This window comes from Heloderma suspectum, chromosome 1 (genome assembly GCF_057233095.1).
Source record: "Heloderma suspectum isolate Gila_16-S chromosome 1, 16-S_ref, whole genome shotgun sequence".
Taxonomy (NCBI): domain Eukaryota; kingdom Metazoa; phylum Chordata; class Lepidosauria; order Squamata; family Helodermatidae; genus Heloderma; species Heloderma suspectum.
In genome coordinates, this window is record NC_139458.1 from 212,141,151 (window position 1) to 212,159,451 (window position 18,301).

Genomic DNA, 18,301 nt, shown 5'->3' on the forward strand with positions numbered 1-18,301 from the left:
GTTGGAAGCTACTGACACAAAGTGCTGTTTCAACTTGTATATGAGAATAGTTTAAGGAGAAGGGACAGGAAGGGAGAGGATTGGATTTTATTTTTATGTTTTGGTAGTGTAACCCATCTTGTCCCAAGAGTTCAGGTTATGCCGCATAGCTTACAAAATAAAACCAGACTAAAAAAAGAGCAGCCACTATAGCTACCTCTTGGAGAAGGGAGGCCATAGCATAGTAGCAGAGCATATGGTTTGCATGCAGAAGATCCCAGTTTAGTCCCCGGCAGCATCTCCAGTTAAAAGGTGTTAGGAAAAGAGGATGGGAAAGACCCCTGCCTAACACTCTGGAGAGCCACTCCCCATCACAGTATACAGCACAGGGCTAGATGGACAAACAATTTGACCTGATATAAGGCAGCTTCATATGGTTCTAAGCGAAGAAGGCTTAGGATGCAAACCTATGCATGTTTAGACAGAGAAAAGGCCTACAGCTCCCAGCGTTCCCCAGCCAGCATGGTAATGGCTGGGGAATGCTGGGAGCTGTAGGCCTTTTCTCTGTCTAAACATGCATAGGATTGCGCCCTTAATGGTTTAAGAAAATGCTCAAGCTCAGAACTGGGTGTGTCTTTTGGTGAAAGGGAACTCTAACAGAAGAACCATGAACAACCCACAGTTCACAACCCAACAGCAAACCATGGGTTCTCTTCATGGGTTGTTCATGATTAACAAACCATGGTTTGTTGGTGTGGCTGGGTTCAGAGAACCCACAATTCAATGACAACCTACACTCAACCCATATTCAACACTTGAGTGTGGGTTATTGTGTTGTCTGAACCCAGTCAGTGGCTGGGTTCACATGATCGTTTTCAGCCAAGGTGGCTTAAATAAGTGGTGAGCTGGGATCTTGCGGGTCCCTGATCATTTTGAAGCATGGCGGTGAGCCGGGAGTTTGCTGGCACCCATTCTGTAACCCAACCCCTGTTCAAAAGTTGCCATGTCATTCAAACCCAGTAAGGGAGGATTGTTGGCATGCTTAGCAAACCACCCAGAACTCATGGGCTGTTTTAGGGTTGTGGATGGTTTGTTAACCACACCAACAACCCACCGTCTCTGAGGTCAGAAGACACAACCTACAAATGGGGTTTGGGTTATGAAATGGGTGCCCAGGGGCACCTGGCACATGCCACAAGCCACAGTGGCTTATTTAAGCCACCGTGGCTCAAAATGATTGTGTAAACCAGATCAGAGTGATAGTATCCATGTTGCTTTGCAATAGACAGAACTAGTAATTGCTTGTCCCCTTGTGCCAGTCAGATCTCTATCCATTTATTCCAAGTGATGGGGAAAGACAGTCTAATATACCACCTCCTGAAAAAAAACAAAAACAGGGTGGGGATGAAAATCATATGCTTTTGGCTGATGGGGGAGGAGTCAACAGAAAGGTACTGGGTAGCTAGTACAGTGTCCAATCCTTCCTGATTGAGTGCCTTGGCTTCCTGGGGCAGGTAGCCTGATTCCCTACACTGTTCTTTGTTCAACAGGAGCATATCAGTGCCATCTCTTACTTTTTTTTGTTATTTACTTATTTATTTTAAAGATTTATAACTTGCCTGTTAGAGAAAACACTCCTGAGGCAGCTTATAAAATTTAGAACCAAAAAATACAACAATAAAAACAAAAATAAAATAATAATGTCAAAATTAACAATTAAACTAGATAATATCATATACACAGCAGCACCTGATAAAGTTCTGTTTCAATTATAGACCAAGGTAAACAAGTCTTTAGTGCCCCCTTGAAAACCTGTAATGTTGAGGCCTGGTGGGCATGGATTGGAACAGAGTTCCACAAGCAGGGGACCACTAATGAGAAGGCCCTATCCTTTGTGTCCACAAACCTAATTGCTCTTACATGTGGGCACCCATGTATGGCCTCTGATGTTGATCTCAGAGTCCAAGTAGGTTGGTATATAGAATGTAACCAAGCCCGGATGTCACCAAAGCATGGATAAGTACTTTCCAACTACTGCGACAGGCAACTGTTGGAGGGAAAGTGAGTGGATGATGATGTTTATTCTTCCTCTTTTCTTCCATGCAGTAGCGTACTTCTGCATAACAAGCAATGTTGCGGTAATTTACTGCAGTGCTACTGTTAACACTTGATGGCCGATGCAACTGCACCTAAGCAATATGATGCTGTATTCATAAGCGAAGTCTTTGTTGTCAAGAATGTAATAATGCCCTTCTAGTCATTTTAAACTTAAGCTTCATTTTATTTTACTACAGATTTTGCAGGGCATAAAATGTAAAGGGTAAATATAAAAGATATTGATATCTAGATATAAAAATAAATGGGCTATCAGGTTTAAATGTTTTATGCTTCACTGAATTTGAAGAACTGATGTGACAAGAACATGATCAGAATGGATTGTCCCTAATCTAGTTCGATCGAACATAGCTTTGTTTTGTTGTTGTTGTTCAGTCGTTCAGTCATGTCCGACTCTTCGTGACCCCATGGACCATAGCACGCCAGGCCTTCCTGTCCTGTGCTCTCTCCCGGAGCGTATTCAAGTTCATATTCATTGCATCAGTGATGCTATCTAGCCATCTCATCCTCTGCCGTCCCCTTCTCCTTTTGCCTTCAGTCTTTCCCAGCATCAGGGTCTTTTCCAGGGAGTTTTCTCTTCGCATTAGGTGGCCAAAATATTTCAGCTTCAGCTTCAGTATCTGTCCTTCCAATGAGCAGTCAGGGTTGATTTCCTTTAGGATGGACTGATTTGACCTCCTTGCAGTCCAGGGGACTCGTAAGAGCCTTCTCCAGCACCACAGTTCGAAAGCATCAATTCTTTGGCGCTCAGCCTTCCTTATAGTCCAGCTCTCACAGCCATACATTACTACTGGGAAAACCATCGCTTTGATTATAGGGACCTTTGTCGGCAAGGTGATGTCTCTGCTTCTTACTATGCTATCTAGGTTTGCCATAGCTTTCCTCCCAAGGAGCAAGCGTCTTTTAATTTCATGGCTACAGTCACCGTCTGTGGTGATCTTGGAGCGCAAGAAAGTAAAATCTGTCACTGCTTCCATTTCTTCCCCTTCTATATGCCAGGAAGTGATGGGGCCAGATGCCATGATCTTCGTTTTTTTAATGTTGAGTTTCAAACCAGCTTTTTCACTCTCCTCTTTCACCCTCAACAAGAGGCTCTTTAGATCCTCTTCACTTTCTGCCATTAGGGTGCTATCGTCTGCATATCGGAGGTTGTTGATAATTCTCCCAGCAATCTTAATTCCGACCTGTGATTCATCCAACCCGGCGTTTCTCATGATGTACTCTGCATAGAAGTTAAATAAGCAGGTTGACAATATGCAGCCTTGTCATACTCCTTTCCCAATTTTGAACCACTCGGTTGTTCCATGTCTGGTTCTTACTGTTGCTTCTTGATCCTTGTACAGGTTTCTCAGGAGACAGGTAAGGTGGTCTGGTACTCCCATCACTTTAAGAATTTGCCACAGTTTGTTGTGATCCACACAATCAAAGGCTTTAACGTAGTCAATGAAGCAGAAATAGATGTTTTTCTGGAATTCTCTTGCTTTCTCCATGATCCAGCGAATGTTGGCAATTTGATCTCTAGTTCCTCTGCCTCTTCGGAACCCCGCTTGTACTTCCGGTAGTTCTCGGTTCGCATACTGCTGAAGCCTAGCTTGTAGGATTTTGAGCATCACCTTGCTGGCATGTGAATTGAGCGCAATTGTGCGGTAGTTTGAACACTCTTTGGCGTTGCCCTTCTTTGGAATTGGAATGTAAACTAACCTTTTCCAGTCTTGCGGCCATTGTTGAGTGTTCCAAATTTGTTGGCATATTGAGTGCAGCACTTTAACAGCATCATCTTGTAGGATTTTAAATAGCTCAGCTGGAATACTGTCATCTCCGCTAGCTTTGTTGTTAGTAATGCTTCCTAAGGCCCACTTGACTTCACTCTCGAGGATGTCCGGCTCAAGTTCAGTGACCGCACTATCATGGCTATCAGGGACATTCAGATCTTTCCTATATAGTTCTTCTGTGTATTCTTGCCACCTCTTCTTAATCTCATCTGCTTCTGTTAGGTCCCTGCCTTCTTTGTCCTTTATCATGCCCGTCTTTGCACAAAACGTTCCCTTGAGATCTGCGATTTTCTTGAAGAGATCTCTAGTCTTTCCCACTCTATTGTTTTCCTCGATTTCTTTGCATTGTTCATTTAATTAGGCCTTCTTGTCTCTCCTTGCTATTCTCTGGAACTCTGCATTCAGGTGGATATATCTTCCCCTTTCTCTCTTGCTTTTCGCTTCCCTTCTTTCCTCAGCTACTTGTAAAGCCTCATCAGACAGCCACTTGGCTTTCTTGCATTTCTTTTTCTTTGGGATGGATTGAGTTGCTGCCTCCTGAACAATGTTACGGACCTCCGTCCATAGTTCCTCAGGCACTCTGTCTATCAGGTGAAATCTTTTCCTCACCTCCACTGTATATTCATAAGGGATATGATTTAGGTCATTCCTGAATGGTTTAGTGGTTTTCCCTATGTTCTTCAATTTAAGCCGAATTTTTGCAACAAGAAGCTCATGATGTGAGCCACATCAGCTCCAGGTCTTGTTTTTACTGACTGTATAGAGCTTCTCCATCTTTGGCTGCAAAGGACATAATCAATCTGATTTCGATATTGACCATCTGGTGATGTCCATGTGTAGAGTCGTCTCTTGTGCTGTTGAAAAAGTGTGTTTGCTATGATCAGCGTGTTCTCTTGGCAAAACTCTATTAGCCTTTGTCCTGCTTCATTTTGTACACCAAGGCCATGCCTGCCTGTTATCCCGGTGATTTCTTGACTTCCTACTTTAGCATTCCAATCCCCTATGATGAAGAGGACATCTTTTTTTGGTGTTAGTTCTTGAAGGTGTTGTAGGTCTTCATAGAACCGATCAACCTCAGCTTCTTTGGTCTCAGTGGTTGGGGCATAGACTTGAATTACTGTGATGTTGAATGGTTTGCCTTGGATTCGTACTGAGATCATTCTATCGTTTTTGAGATTGTACCCCAGTACTGCTTTTCCCACCCTTTTGTTGAATATGAGTGCTACTCCATTTCTTCTAAGGGATTCTCATGTAGCCAAAGGTCTTTGCCAACTTTCAAATCTATATGTTACATAAATAAACTATACAGCATTATAATATCAGTCAACAATACTCATAAAACCAATCTTGATTAAAACACCAAAATTAAAAATCAGTATCAGCTATCCTAAACTTTTTTTTTATTTTAGTAAATTAAAGTTTTGTAGAATGTATTTTCCTTATGCCTGAAGTGCTTCAGTGAGGTAAATAGCTGTGGAATGTTATGGATTCTAAACTGGATATCAACAGAGAGCTGTAGGAAACCTAATACTTGAAAATGATTTAGTATATTTATATCTGTTGTTTTGCTTCAACACATCTTAACAACTCTGTTTTGGTACAGATTGCATGCCCATGCACTCTGATGATAACCCAGCAGATTGGTGCAAAGAAGTAATGTGTGCAGTAAACTCCCTTTTAATAAACTAACAGATCTTTGGAAAAGCATGGAATGCTTGAGCATCTGAATTTGTTTGCCACGTTGTTTTTAGTGGTGTGTTTATTTTGGTAATCCAATTACGTGGCTATGTATTTATTTAGGAGTATAGTTAGACATAGAACTGTTTGTTCTCAAAATGCTCTAAATTTTCTAAAAAGAAAAATTCGCCCCTGTATTGTTGTTTTTCGGAGGAAACAAGCCACAACAGATTCTGCTATATTGAGCTGAATGTGATCAAAGGTTTCTGCATGCTCGATATAAGTATTTATAATAATACTCATAATAAAATTGTTGGTTACAGATGGAGACAGAGAACATTCTGGTGACAAATATGAACAGGTGCACAGAATATTTGTTGTTACACAAGCATGTTATATAAATTGAGATAATTGCTGTATTCCAATTAATGTTGTTGCTCCATTGGAAGTGGGAAGTGAAGTTACAATTTGGTACAATAAAACAACTTGGCAAAAAGAAAGTAAGCACACAGGTGCCCCTGTCTATATGGAGATGTAGGTGTGGTGCTTGGACATATTGCTTTGGCTGTGTCCAAATGTTTCCCAAGAAGCCAATATTGTTTTCTTGTTTGTATGTTAATAGAAAGGATGAACTGTAGACTAAGTATGCTGTGGGAACAGAATCTATTCCACATTTGGGCTACTCCCCTAATTTAACTATCTGATGGCACCTTTCTCTGCAATCCCGCATAACACATGGCAAATTACTTTGTATAAGGGACAGGTGATCATGTTCCTGTTATGGGAAGACTGAGGATACTTAATAGTCTGAATAGCAAATCATTTTAGAAAAGTTGGATCAGAAAGCTGTGGGTTTCCATCTTCCCTGCAATATGGCTGAATATAGGGTGGCATTACCTTAAATCTAAGTTGGCTTTTTCACTTTTGCTTTGCTTTCTTGGCTTTGTTTAATGGACTACAAATGAAAGATCTTCTGGACTTTCAAGGTGTGATAACTTCAAATCTGTGTTATTTTCTCCTTTAAGGTTGTGTTGCTTGAACAGCAGCACCCTATGCCACATGACAAACTACATTGGAATGGAAGGGATCAGAAAGCAGTTTGCGATATGCTGTGTGTGTGTGCTCTATTTTTCAGAGGACAATAAAACATCCCACTGCCTATTCCTAAGCCCTCAAGCATGCCTAAAGAAGCTATCTGGATCTTGGTCCTTGTCTTGAGACATGTTTTAGTGAAATGAATAACAAATGCCTTGCATTTACCTTGAATATTCTGACTGCTTAGGAGGAAGGTTTAGTCTTGGAATGACAGATGATCTAAAGGAAAGAGGAAGGTTGGTTGCACTGGCTGGAGAAAATCGCACAGTGCAGAAGGTACACTATTGGATAGGAATTAAAAGATGTGGGAGGTGGATGAATAAAGAGTGAACTAGAGGAATTAGTGCACTGAGAGAGAGGAGAATGTCCGAAGGAAAGATACCTTGTTATGACGAAAAAAGAGAGAGGGTGCTGAATATCACAGATACCTTGTTGTTCAGTCGTGTCCGACTCTTCGTGACCCCATGGACCATAGCATGCCAGGCCTTCCTGTCCTGCACTCTCTCCCGGAGCGTGCTCAAGTCCATATTCATTGCATCGGTGATGCTATCTAGCCATCTCATCCTCTGCCGTCCTCATCTCCTTTCGCGTTCAATCTTTCCCAGCATCAGGGTCTTTTCCAGGGAGTGTTCTCTTCGCATTAGGTGGCCAGAATATTTGAGCTTCAGCTTCAGTATCTGTCCTTCCAATGAGCACTCAAGGTTGATTTCCTTTGGGATGGACTGATTTGACCTCCTTGCAGTCCAGGGGACTCGTAAGAGTCTTCTCCAGCACCACAGTTCGAAAGCATAGATTCTTCGGCGCTCAGCCTTCCTTCTAGTCCAGCTCTCACAGCCATACGTTGTTACTGGGAAAACCATAGCTTTGATTATACGGACCTCTGTCGGCAAGGTGATGTCTCTGCTTCTTACTGTGCTGTCTAGGTTTGCCATAGCTTTCCTCCCAAGGAGCAAGCGTCTTTTAATCTCATGGCTACAGTCACCGTCTGCGGTGATCTTGGAGCCCAAGAAAGTAAAATCTGTCACTGCTTCCATTTCTTCCCCTTCTATATGCCAGGAAGTGATGGGGCCAGATGCCATGATTTTAGTTTTTTTAATGTTGAGTTTCAAACCAGCTTTTGCACTCTCCACTTTCACCCTCAACAAGAGGCTCTTTAGATCCTCTTCGCTTTCTGCCATTAGGGTGGTATCGTCTGCATATCTGAGGTTGTTGATAATTCTCCCGGCAGTCTTAATTCTGACCTCTGATTCATCCAACCCGGCGTTTCTCATGATTTACTCTGCATAGAAGTTAAATAAGCAGGGTGACAATATGCAGCCTTGTCGTACTCCTTTCCCAATTTTGAACCAATCGGTTGTTCCATGTCCGGTTCTTACTGCTGCATCTTGACCCTCGTACAGGTTTCTCAGGAGACAGGTAAGGTGGTCTGGTACTCCCATCTCTTTCAGAATTTGCCACAGTTTGTTGTGATCCACACAATCAAAGGCTTTAGCATAGTCAATGAAGCGGAAATAGACATTTTTCTGGAATTCTCTTGCTTTCTCCATGATGCAGCGAATGTTGGCGATTTGATCTCTAGTTCCTCTGCCTCTTCAAAACCCCGCTTGTACTTCCGGTAGTTCTCGGTTCACATACTGCTGAAGCCTAGCTTGTAGGATTTTGAGCATCACCTTGCTGGCATGTGAAATGAGCGCAATTGTATGTTAGTTTGAACACTCTTTGGCATTGCCCTTCTTTGGAATTGGAATGTAAACTGACCTTTTCCCGTCTTGTGGCCACTGTTGAGTGTACCAAATTTGTTGGCATATTGAGTGCAGCACTTTAACAGCATCATCTTGTAGGATTTTAAATAGCTCAGCTGGAATACTGTCATCTCCGCTAGCTTTGTTGTTAGTAATGCTTCCTAAGGCCCACTTGACTTCACTCTCGAGGATGTCCGGCTCAAGTTCAGTGACCGCACTATCATGGCTATCTGGGACATTCAGATCTTTCCTGTATAGTTCTTCTGTGTATTCTTGCCACCTCTTCTTAATCTCATCTGCTTCTGTTAGGTCCCTGCCTTCCTTGTCCTTTATCATGCACATCTTTGCACAAAACGTTCCCTTGAGATCTCCGATTTTCTTGAAGAGATCTCTAGTCTTTCCCATTCTATTGTTTTCTTCGATTTCTTTGCATTGTTCATTTAAGAAGGCCTTCTTGTCTCTCCTTGCTATTCTCTGGAAATCTGCATTCATTTGGGTATATCTTCCCCTTTCTTCCTCGCTTTTCACTTCCGTTCTTTCCTCAGCTACTTGTAAAGCCTCCTCAGACAGCCACTTGGCTTTCTTGCATTTCTTTTTCTTTGGGATGGATTTCATTGCTGCCTCCTGAACAATGTTACGGACTTCCGTCCATAGTTCCTCAGGCACTCTATCAGGTCTAATCCCTGAAATCTATTCCTCACCTCCACTGTATATTCATAAGGGATATAATTTAGGTCATACTTGAATGGTTTAGTGGTTTTCCCTACGTTCTTCAATTTAAGCCGAATTTTTGCAAGAAGCAGCTCGTGATGTGAGCCACAGTCAGCTCCAGGTCTTGTTTTTACTGGCTGTATAGAGTGTCTCCATCTTTGACTGCAAAGTACATAATCAATCTGATTTCGATATTGACCATCTGGTGATGTCCATGTGTAGAGTCGCCTCTCGTGCTGTTGGAAAAGAGTATTTGCTATGATCAGCGTGTTCTCTTGGCAAAACTCTATAAGCCTTTGTTCTGCTTCATTTTGTACACCAAGACCATGTTTGTCTGTTATCCCGGTGATTTCTTGACTTCCTACTTTAGCATTCCAATCCCCTATGATGAAGAGGACATCTTTTTTTTTTTTTGGTGTTAGTTCTAGAAGGTGTTGTAGGTCTTCATAGAACCGATCAACCTCAGCTTCTTCAGCATCAGTGGTTGGGGCATAGACTTGAATTACTGTGATGTTGAATGGTTTGCCTTGGATTTGTACTGAGATCATTCTGTCGTTTTTGAGATTGTACCCCAGTACTGCTTTTCCCACCCTTTTGTTGACTATGACTGCTACTCCATTTCTTCTGAGGGATTCTTGCCCACAGTAGTAGATATGATGGTCACCTGAATTAAATTCGCCCATGCCTGTCCATTTTAGTTCACTGATTCCCAAGATGTTGATGTTCAATCTTGCCATCTCATGTTTGACCACCTCCAGCTTACCTTGATTCATTGATCTGACATTCCAGGTTCTTAAACAATATTGTTCTTTGCAGCATCGGATTTTCTTTTCACCACCAGACACATCCACAGGTGAGTGTCCTTTCGGCTTTGGCCCAGCCGCTTCACTCTTTCATTAAAATGCTGCGCAGTGTCTTACTGTCCCTGTGTGCCAGTGGGAATCGCTGGGGGCACAATGGGGATTCAGTGGTCCTAAAAAAAGTCTAAAATGAGGGGAAACGCTCATTTCCGCAACAGGACAGATCAGCGGAGCTCGCAGAAGGGGCTTCGCTGACCTGTCCCAATCCTGGACATGAGATTTTCCACTTGTTCCCAGGGTTGCTTTTAGAGCTGCTAAATCCCCGTTGCACAAACGTTTGCTCCCAGCAGGACAACAGAATCTGCAGTCTGGTTGGTTATTGGATATTGCCCACTGTTACATCTTTATTTATATATTCCAACAAAAATGCATCAAATTCTGTCAACCTCTGAATAGTAGACACAATGTGGTTTTATACATATAGTTGATGGGAAGGCTAACATGGCAGTTGGCTCTGCACCAACCATTGTGTGTGTGCTTTTTTCGGACTTGCTTATTTTCATCTGATCTCCATTGTACCTCATGCTTATTAATTGTACAGAACTCTCTGTAGCTGAAGTGATCTAGAGCTGAGTTTGTGACAGAAAAGCACAGTCTCAAAAGGCTTAAAACCGGAATGTCTGATGGTATTCTTTTATTCAAAATAGGCATTGGGACATAATAATACGCAAATGGCCTTTATTAGGATTTTGTTATTCATTTGTAACTGGGAGCTTTTATGCATCAGTGATTTCATTTTCCAATAGCACCAGTTCTGCAATTTTGTTTTTAAGTATTTAAACATAAACATATGCATCTTTTAAAAAAAGGGAAAAAAAGAAATAACCCAGGAAAGACAACAAAGACAAGATTGTGGGTATAGGAAGTGCAGGGCAGATGGACTTTTAGATCAGACAATAATTATTAATGTCAACATCAGGCCACTTTTACGTTTTCCAGCTAAATGAAATGTATTAGCTTTGTAATGTGATTAAATGTATTAAATATTTGCTCTTGATACACATTAGAATTGAGGTTTAGAGTTCAGTAGATCCTGTATTTCTGTTTCTTCCCTTCCACAAATAATGTGGTGCCTTCCAAACTAAAAGTGTATTATTTATTTTTGTTTTTCACAGGGCTAAAAACAATAGGTTTTAAGTGCATCATTGGAGATTTTGGTTCAAGGGTTTTGGTGGGGGAGGGGTGAACTATGTTCTTGGCATAACTCCCTGATTTTAAAGGTGTTTCCACAGAAGAAATTCCCAGAAGGTGAAATTCTATGAAAATTGAATTTATTATACAAGGAATTTTGGAGTTTTTGTTGCAATTAAGAGAAGCATCCAGGTTGGCATGTTTGTCTAGGACTGAATCAAAGTGTGTGCAAGTGCACACCCACTTTTCATGAAAGCCCATCCCACTCACAAAAAATGTTTCCTCTGATGATTTTGGAAGGGACATGTGTCTGAAAATAGGGATTTATTATTTACATTTCTATCCTGCCCAATAGCCAAAGCTTTCTGGGTGGTTCACAACAATAAGGATGGAAGTGTTTGCCCATTCCGAGTGAGGATGGGAAGCATAGTGCTTACTTCTGAATTGTCTTTATGATGCCATCTTCACATAGCCAAATCTGATTGGCTACATTACATTAAGGTTCTCTCTCCCTCTCTCTCTGTCTCACCCCCCCCCCCACACACACACACTACATCAGGGAGAGAAATGGGACTGTGGCCATCTGCCCCACCCCAGTGACTACATGCCTTCCCCCAATGTCCATGTATTCAGTGGAATGTTGTCCACCTCATTGGAAGCCCAAATCACATAGGGTTCCAAGTGCAGAACATGCAGATGTAGACAACTTTCTCCAGAATAGGCCTCACGACTGGCGTAAGGAGGCCAACAGAACAACACTATTTTGATGTTATCCTATTATGTGATCCCTGATTGCCTGGGAGCATGTAGTGAGCATGAAGAAACTGAAGGATCAGCTCTCAAAAAATGACCCTGGAGAAATGCAGTACCTGTGAATAAAATTGGATCAAATTGATGTATGGAGTTCACCTTTGGGTACTGCGGGGGGGGGGGGTGTCAATGTATCTATAGAAAACAATCCACTCTTTTCTGAAAGAGATGTTTTGTGTTCTAAGATGTGTGTCCAATGCAGTCACAACTTGAAGTTGGGATTTGTTCATTGGAGATTATTGCATGGTCTTTTAGAATTTACCTTTGATTTTAATTGACAATTATTATTAGTCAGTCAGCTCAATTGGCTACTCAGTTAGATTAGAGAAAGTACATGCCTGTAGTAAGCAGAGCTTATTAGATTTTAAATTTCCAAAACTCTGTTGCTTCAACAAAAGGAGTTTGCTTGCCAGTATATCTTGTCTTACACCCTAAGACTCACCTGTGGCCTGTAGGCAACATTAAATATTCCCAAATAAAGAAAGGCTTTTTTCCATGGCCAGGATTCATCTTTTCCATCAGCAGTCATGGAAGGCTATTTTAAAGGCTTTCTCTGGCATATGAGTGTCTGCCCATGTAGAATGGAACACTACCCCATATTCTTCTGTATCGTAATTTCTATAGGGATATAAGACCTTCATTTATATCCTGGAAATTCTGATGACTTTTATTTCTCTACAGTAATGGCAGACACTAACACTAATAAGAGCCAGGTTTCTTGCTGCAGCTCTTAGAACAAGGTCATAGATACTAAGCAAGGCTGAGGCATTTTGAGTTTGATTTTATCACATCTTTTAGTTATTATGTATTAATTCTGTATATATTGAATGGATATGTTTTTAATTTTAGCTTGGTTTTGATGCCTAAATTGTTGTATATTTATTTATATGGTCTGTGAACTGGAATAAGTATAATAATTATTTAAAATTGAAGGAGTGTGGGAGGAGGTTGCAAAGCTCCCCTTGTGACCTGAAAATGTTTGCAGGCACAAATTCAACAGAGTTCTATTCTTACTGTATTTAATTTCAGTTTTATCCATTACTGTTGCAGTGCAAATCTTCATGCATTCCCTATAGATACTTTTTCCTTCCTCCTGAAACTTTGTTTTTTAGTGGTCTTTCTTAGTCATGAAATTCTCCATCACACCCTATTTTATCATGTTGATTTTGTTTATTAATATGTTACCTAGACAAAGGACACCACAAAAATAATTTGAGTTATACCTGTCATGGAGATTACATTTGGAACATTTATGACCATCTTAGTGAATTGACACATCAGAGAACTTTAGCAGCATCACACAATGGTGATGTATCTGTTTCTTTTTATTGCCACACTTCAGATAGGATTTTCTCATATTAATCCTTTTTAGCTTAGTCAATATGCAGCTCCAAGCATGAACAAAGAAAGCAGATAGCAGAATTAGTAGATGTGATTGGTGGCTTTGATGCTTCCTTTTGCTGTCCTTTTAATAGGACATCACAGTTTTGTCCCACAATCAGCATGGCTGGTCTTGTGAATGATTTTTAGAATACATGACCATATCTGGTTATTCCTTCATGACTAAATGGGAATATATTGGCACTGGGGGATAGCTTGCCTTCTTGCCTGCATATTGGTTTTGTTTATATAAATTTGAGAAGTTAAATCATGTATATTTTGAAATATTTTAATGTGAATACTGTCCGTATTATTAGTATTAATGTAAATACTACTTTACAGTAGTCCTTTCAAGTTGATTTCCAGCCAATGTGAGTTTAAAACAAAGGACATACATTAGATCCTTCGATGTCTGTCTGTTCCCTCAGTTCTTAGTTGTGTGTTGATTTCTTAGAAGATCAGGGCACTTGAGAAGTAGGTATTTACTGTTTGTTTATTGAGATGTTCTGCTTCTTTATTTGTTCATCTGACAGAAAGGAGAGGCCTACTGCAATGTTCTTTCACTTGAGACTACAGAGCAACTGACCTTCGAGATCCCTCTGAATGACTCAGGTTCAGCTGGACTTGGTGTGAGCTTAAAGGGCAACAAATCTCGAGAGACTGGGGCTGATCTTGGGATTTTCATCAAATCGATCATCCATGGAGGTGCTGCTTATAAGGTATGGAAAACATTAATTTTTATTTATAACATTTTAACCAAAACATTCTGCCTCTTGATTGTAAATAGGCAAACCATCTCCCAGGTTTGCGTGCTGTGCACGTACTTAAGAACATAAGAATCTCCATGGTGGGTCAGACAGAAGGTCTGTCTAGTCCCAACTCTGTATGACACAGTGACCAGTGGGGTGCCCCAGGGAAACCTCAAGCAGAATTTGATAGCAATCATGCATTATAGGTTCTTTCCATAGCTTTCCTGTAGCAGCTGTTTCCAGTGTGCCTTGCTCACGTGAATGATAACTTCTGGATTTTGTGGGGAGGGGAGGGAACAAACAGTTTTGCTGGCTGATGCAATTCAGTCATGCTAGGAATTGCTCCAAGAGATCCATTAAGAGAAAGTTATAAGTGTGCATATGGATTTAGTATCATTGCCATTCTCAAGTTTGTTCACATTAAGCTTCTCCGTTCCCTTTCCTGGCTTGGCAACAAACCTCAGGAACCCTGTGAGTTGAAAACACCAGCCTAACCTCATTGCAGCTCCATTGTTTTCAGTGCCAGACAATGGGTTTGACCCAGACTTCATGTTCTGCAAATGGAAGAGTGAGCTCCTTCCATCTGTGGAAGGTGTTTGATCCAGTGGAAGGTTCCACTGGTGGAAGGGGAGGGGAAGGCAACTTTTACCAATTTCTCAAATTAATATCATAGAATACTAGCTTATTAAGGAAATAAATTAAGTGACTTTCTGTAAGTGAATAAGAAAGTGAAACCCCAGAGTTTATTCTGAGGATGTGTGGAAACAACTTGTAGATGAACTTTCCTAATCCTACTGTAGAATTAAACAGTATGTTCTGTCTGTATTGTGGAAGCTTCTCAGACCTGTTCAGCATGGCCTGTCTAGCTCAGTATGGTCTATGCTGTCTGGAACTGGTCTTTACCAGCCCTGTTGAACATGGAATCTCAGACCTTTTACATGTGTAGCATGGGCTGTACCACTGGTCTATGCCCACTACAGGGGGGGGTGGGTATTACATGTTCTTGGCGTCTTTTAATTTACGTTACATTTTTTGTAAAACTAAGTAAGAAATACCTCTAGGAAAAAATTGCTCCTCCGTTTTATGGAGTCCTCCTTTAAGGTACTTTTTTGTCTTGCCGTGCAAACCGTTCCTCTCTGATTCCTAATTCTAAGTGACATAGGGAGCTTCCTTGCATTGAGTCAGACCATTAGTGTGTCTTGCCCAGTATTGTTGACAGTGACTGGCAGCAGTCACTCGCTCTCCAGAGTTTCGGGCAGGATTCTTTCCTAGCCCTAATTGGAGATGGCAGGGATTGAACCTGGGACCTTCTGCATAGAAAACATGTGCTCTACCACTGATTTTTCTCATTGCAGCTTTAAAAAAGTGGTTGTAATGATAATATTTTTAAAGGAACGGTGTAAATTACTATTTTTTTCATTTTCACGGATCTCACTTGTAGAGTGTGAAAAGAACCTCAGAAAATCACAGTTCTTTAAAATGTTCACATTTTTAGGATGGCGTCCTTGAATTTTTATGTTTTAATTAAGGGATTCACACTCTGCTTCGTGTGGCAAACTCAGCACAGTCTTTACTGCTAAGCCACTAGGGCGCCTCCATAACAACATACTGCCGTTTAGCATTCTCTCTGCATTGCTTTATGTTGTCCCTGGGGGCAACACAGCTGGACCCATAAACCAGCACAAAAGCAATGAAGAGACATATTTCTTGATTGTAGGAAGGAATAAACATTCAGCAAGCCCATGAGTTGCGAGAAAATGTATTCAGTTCGCACAAGAAATTAAAAACAGCTTGGCCATATTTTTATTGAATAATTAAAATAGTATTATGGACAAAAGTGCGACTTGGCAGGAGTTATATCAGTTTGCACAGAACTTAATTATTTCTGAGCTAAAACAAATCAGTGCAAGGAAAAGCTTCTGGGTCTTTCCATCATGTTGCAATGCAGTTAATATGTTATATTTTGTTTTAATTTATAAGAAGATTTGAGTAGATGTAAATATCTGAAAATTCATAAATCCTGTATTATTGATTTAATAGTATATTCACTTTTTCTTAAATGAATGTGATTTTTTTAAACTTGTCAATTCCTAAAGATTTTTTTTCCATAGAGGAACACTATTTCATCAATTTATATACGTTTATCTACTGGCACTTCTCTGAGTAAGACAATTTGTAATATGGCTGATCTATGCATTATGGCATATATAAGCAATTGGCCTACATGGTGAATATTCAGTACTCAATTGCCTTTATTTCCCTTTCTTAAAGGGATGGCCGTATTCTTGTTGTTTATGTGCAAATACAACTATTGAATTTTAAGCACCTGGACTTTAATTGTTAACGGAATTGTTTGTTTACGCCAGTGATCTTCAAAGTGGGGTGTGCGCAGGACAATCCATTGGGGTGCACGAGCTGCCTGATAATTGGGCAGCCTCCCGCTGCCCTGATGAGTCGCCGCTGTGTGCAGTGATGGTGGCGGTGGCGGCGGCAGGGTGGGACAGGAGCCAAGAGAGTAGCTCCGTGGCATTTCTCTCTCGGCTCCAGTCCTATCCTGCCTCTGCCGTGGCCACCGAGAGCAACTGTGCCAATCTCTGCCAGGCAGTGCAGAGGAAGCACAGCTCCAGAGCAGCTATCGTCCTGCTGAAGGCGAGCAGGAAGGAGATTAACCCTCCCCACTCTCCTTTGGCACAAGGAAGCCGAGAAGGAAGCGCATGTTATGACAGCTGTGTCATCCACGACAGCCATCAAAGCCAAGTATTGAAACAAACTGAACTTAGAACCAGACCTTTGAATCCCTGTATCACAACATGTTAAACCAAGATTTTTGAAAATAATGAAGCGTATTGGAAGCACACTGCCCTCACTAAAAATATTATTATTAATAATAACATTTTCTTTAGTGAGAGCAAAAAGGGGTTTTGTACTGTTAAAAATAAAAAAACTTTAAAAATCCTTTTTTAATTTCTATTTTTTGTGTATGTTTTATAATATACGTAATATATTAATACAGCAGTACATGTATATACTTTATAAATAAATAAACATATATTAGGAGTGCATTCTCAAAACATTTTTTTACTGATGGGAGTGCACGATCAAAAAAGTTTTGAGACTACTAGTTTATACTGTGGATTATCTCTGTCCAACCGAAAATGAAAATTGTGATTTGGACCTTGTCGTTTATACTGTAAGTTCAGCATTGGAGATAATAGGTTTTGTCTTCTGAGCCTACAGCCACAGTGTGGTCCAGAGGATACGGTATTGGACTTGTGTTGGAAAGGCCTGAGTCCGTCTCTGCTTATTGATTGGCTGTTGTCATGTAGTTCTATGCTGGGGTCAGCAACCCAGTCCCTATGGGCACCCGGTGCCTGCCAAGACCCGCAGTTGCCCCCCTCCACTCACCCCCATTGTCTTCCCCAGTCACCTCCTTTTCTCCCTCTAGCCACACTCAGCAGCTAGGAAGCAGGAAGTTGGCAAATTGGGAGACTTAACTCCAGATCTGCCAACTTCCTATTTCCTCAGTGCTGAGATGAGGGTACCAGGGGACAGAAGCAGTGGTGGGGGTGGGGTGGAATGATGGGGGTGAGAAGAAAGGTAGTAGGGGAAAGAAACCCTGAGCAGGAAGGAGGAGGAGGAGAAAGAAGAAGGTGGGGGGGGGGTGAAGGAAAGTGGGAATTCAAGAAAAAGAATCCCAAAATAAGTGTATGTGAGCTCAAATGACCGCGGGACAAATGCGTCCTTGGGCCTGAAAAAGAATAAGCGTGTCTACAGGTCAGAAAAGGTTGCCTACTCCTGTTCTACACACATTAGGTTCTAATGTGATTAAGGAGATGGGTTTTGGAAAGAACAGTGAAGCTAGATTTCTATATGCAGCACAGAAAACTTTATATAGCTCATATAACTTTTCTTCTTTTTCATATACGTTGTGAAAAGATTATTTTGTCTAGGGCAGCATATCTTTGGCAGATCCTAGAAATAAATGGGATGTATCCTTAGATTGAGGTTTTGTGTTTTTTTTTAAAAAACCAAAGCTTAAGTGATTACTGATGGACTCTTCCTTTCATTACTTCTCCCCTATGTCTCCACACACAGTACAATTCTTGGGTTTGAGCGCATTTCTTACTCTAAACTAATCAACTGGCAATGACTGAATTGAGATATCTTACATTATCTGACCATAGGATCTGATCTCCACTAACCCTCACTCAAACAAACAAAAAGATTCTGCAATTTGGGTATTACTTTTTATAGTGGTGAATGTGGTGAGGGAGGGACAG

The 18,301-nt window shown here is 41.1% G+C and overlaps 1 protein-coding gene across 1 annotated transcript in view; it reads left to right on the forward strand.

Moving 5' to 3' along the window:
- The window catches only part of PARD3B (par-3 family cell polarity regulator beta), a 679,914-nt gene that overhangs the window by 243,238 nt on the left and 418,375 nt on the right, over window positions 1-18,301 (forward strand). Inside the window, exon 11 of the mRNA XM_084818423.1 lies at window positions 13,806-13,991. Coding sequence (XP_084674549.1) covers window positions 13,806-13,991 — 186 coding nt within the window. The remainder of the gene's footprint in view (window positions 1-13,805; window positions 13,992-18,301) is intronic.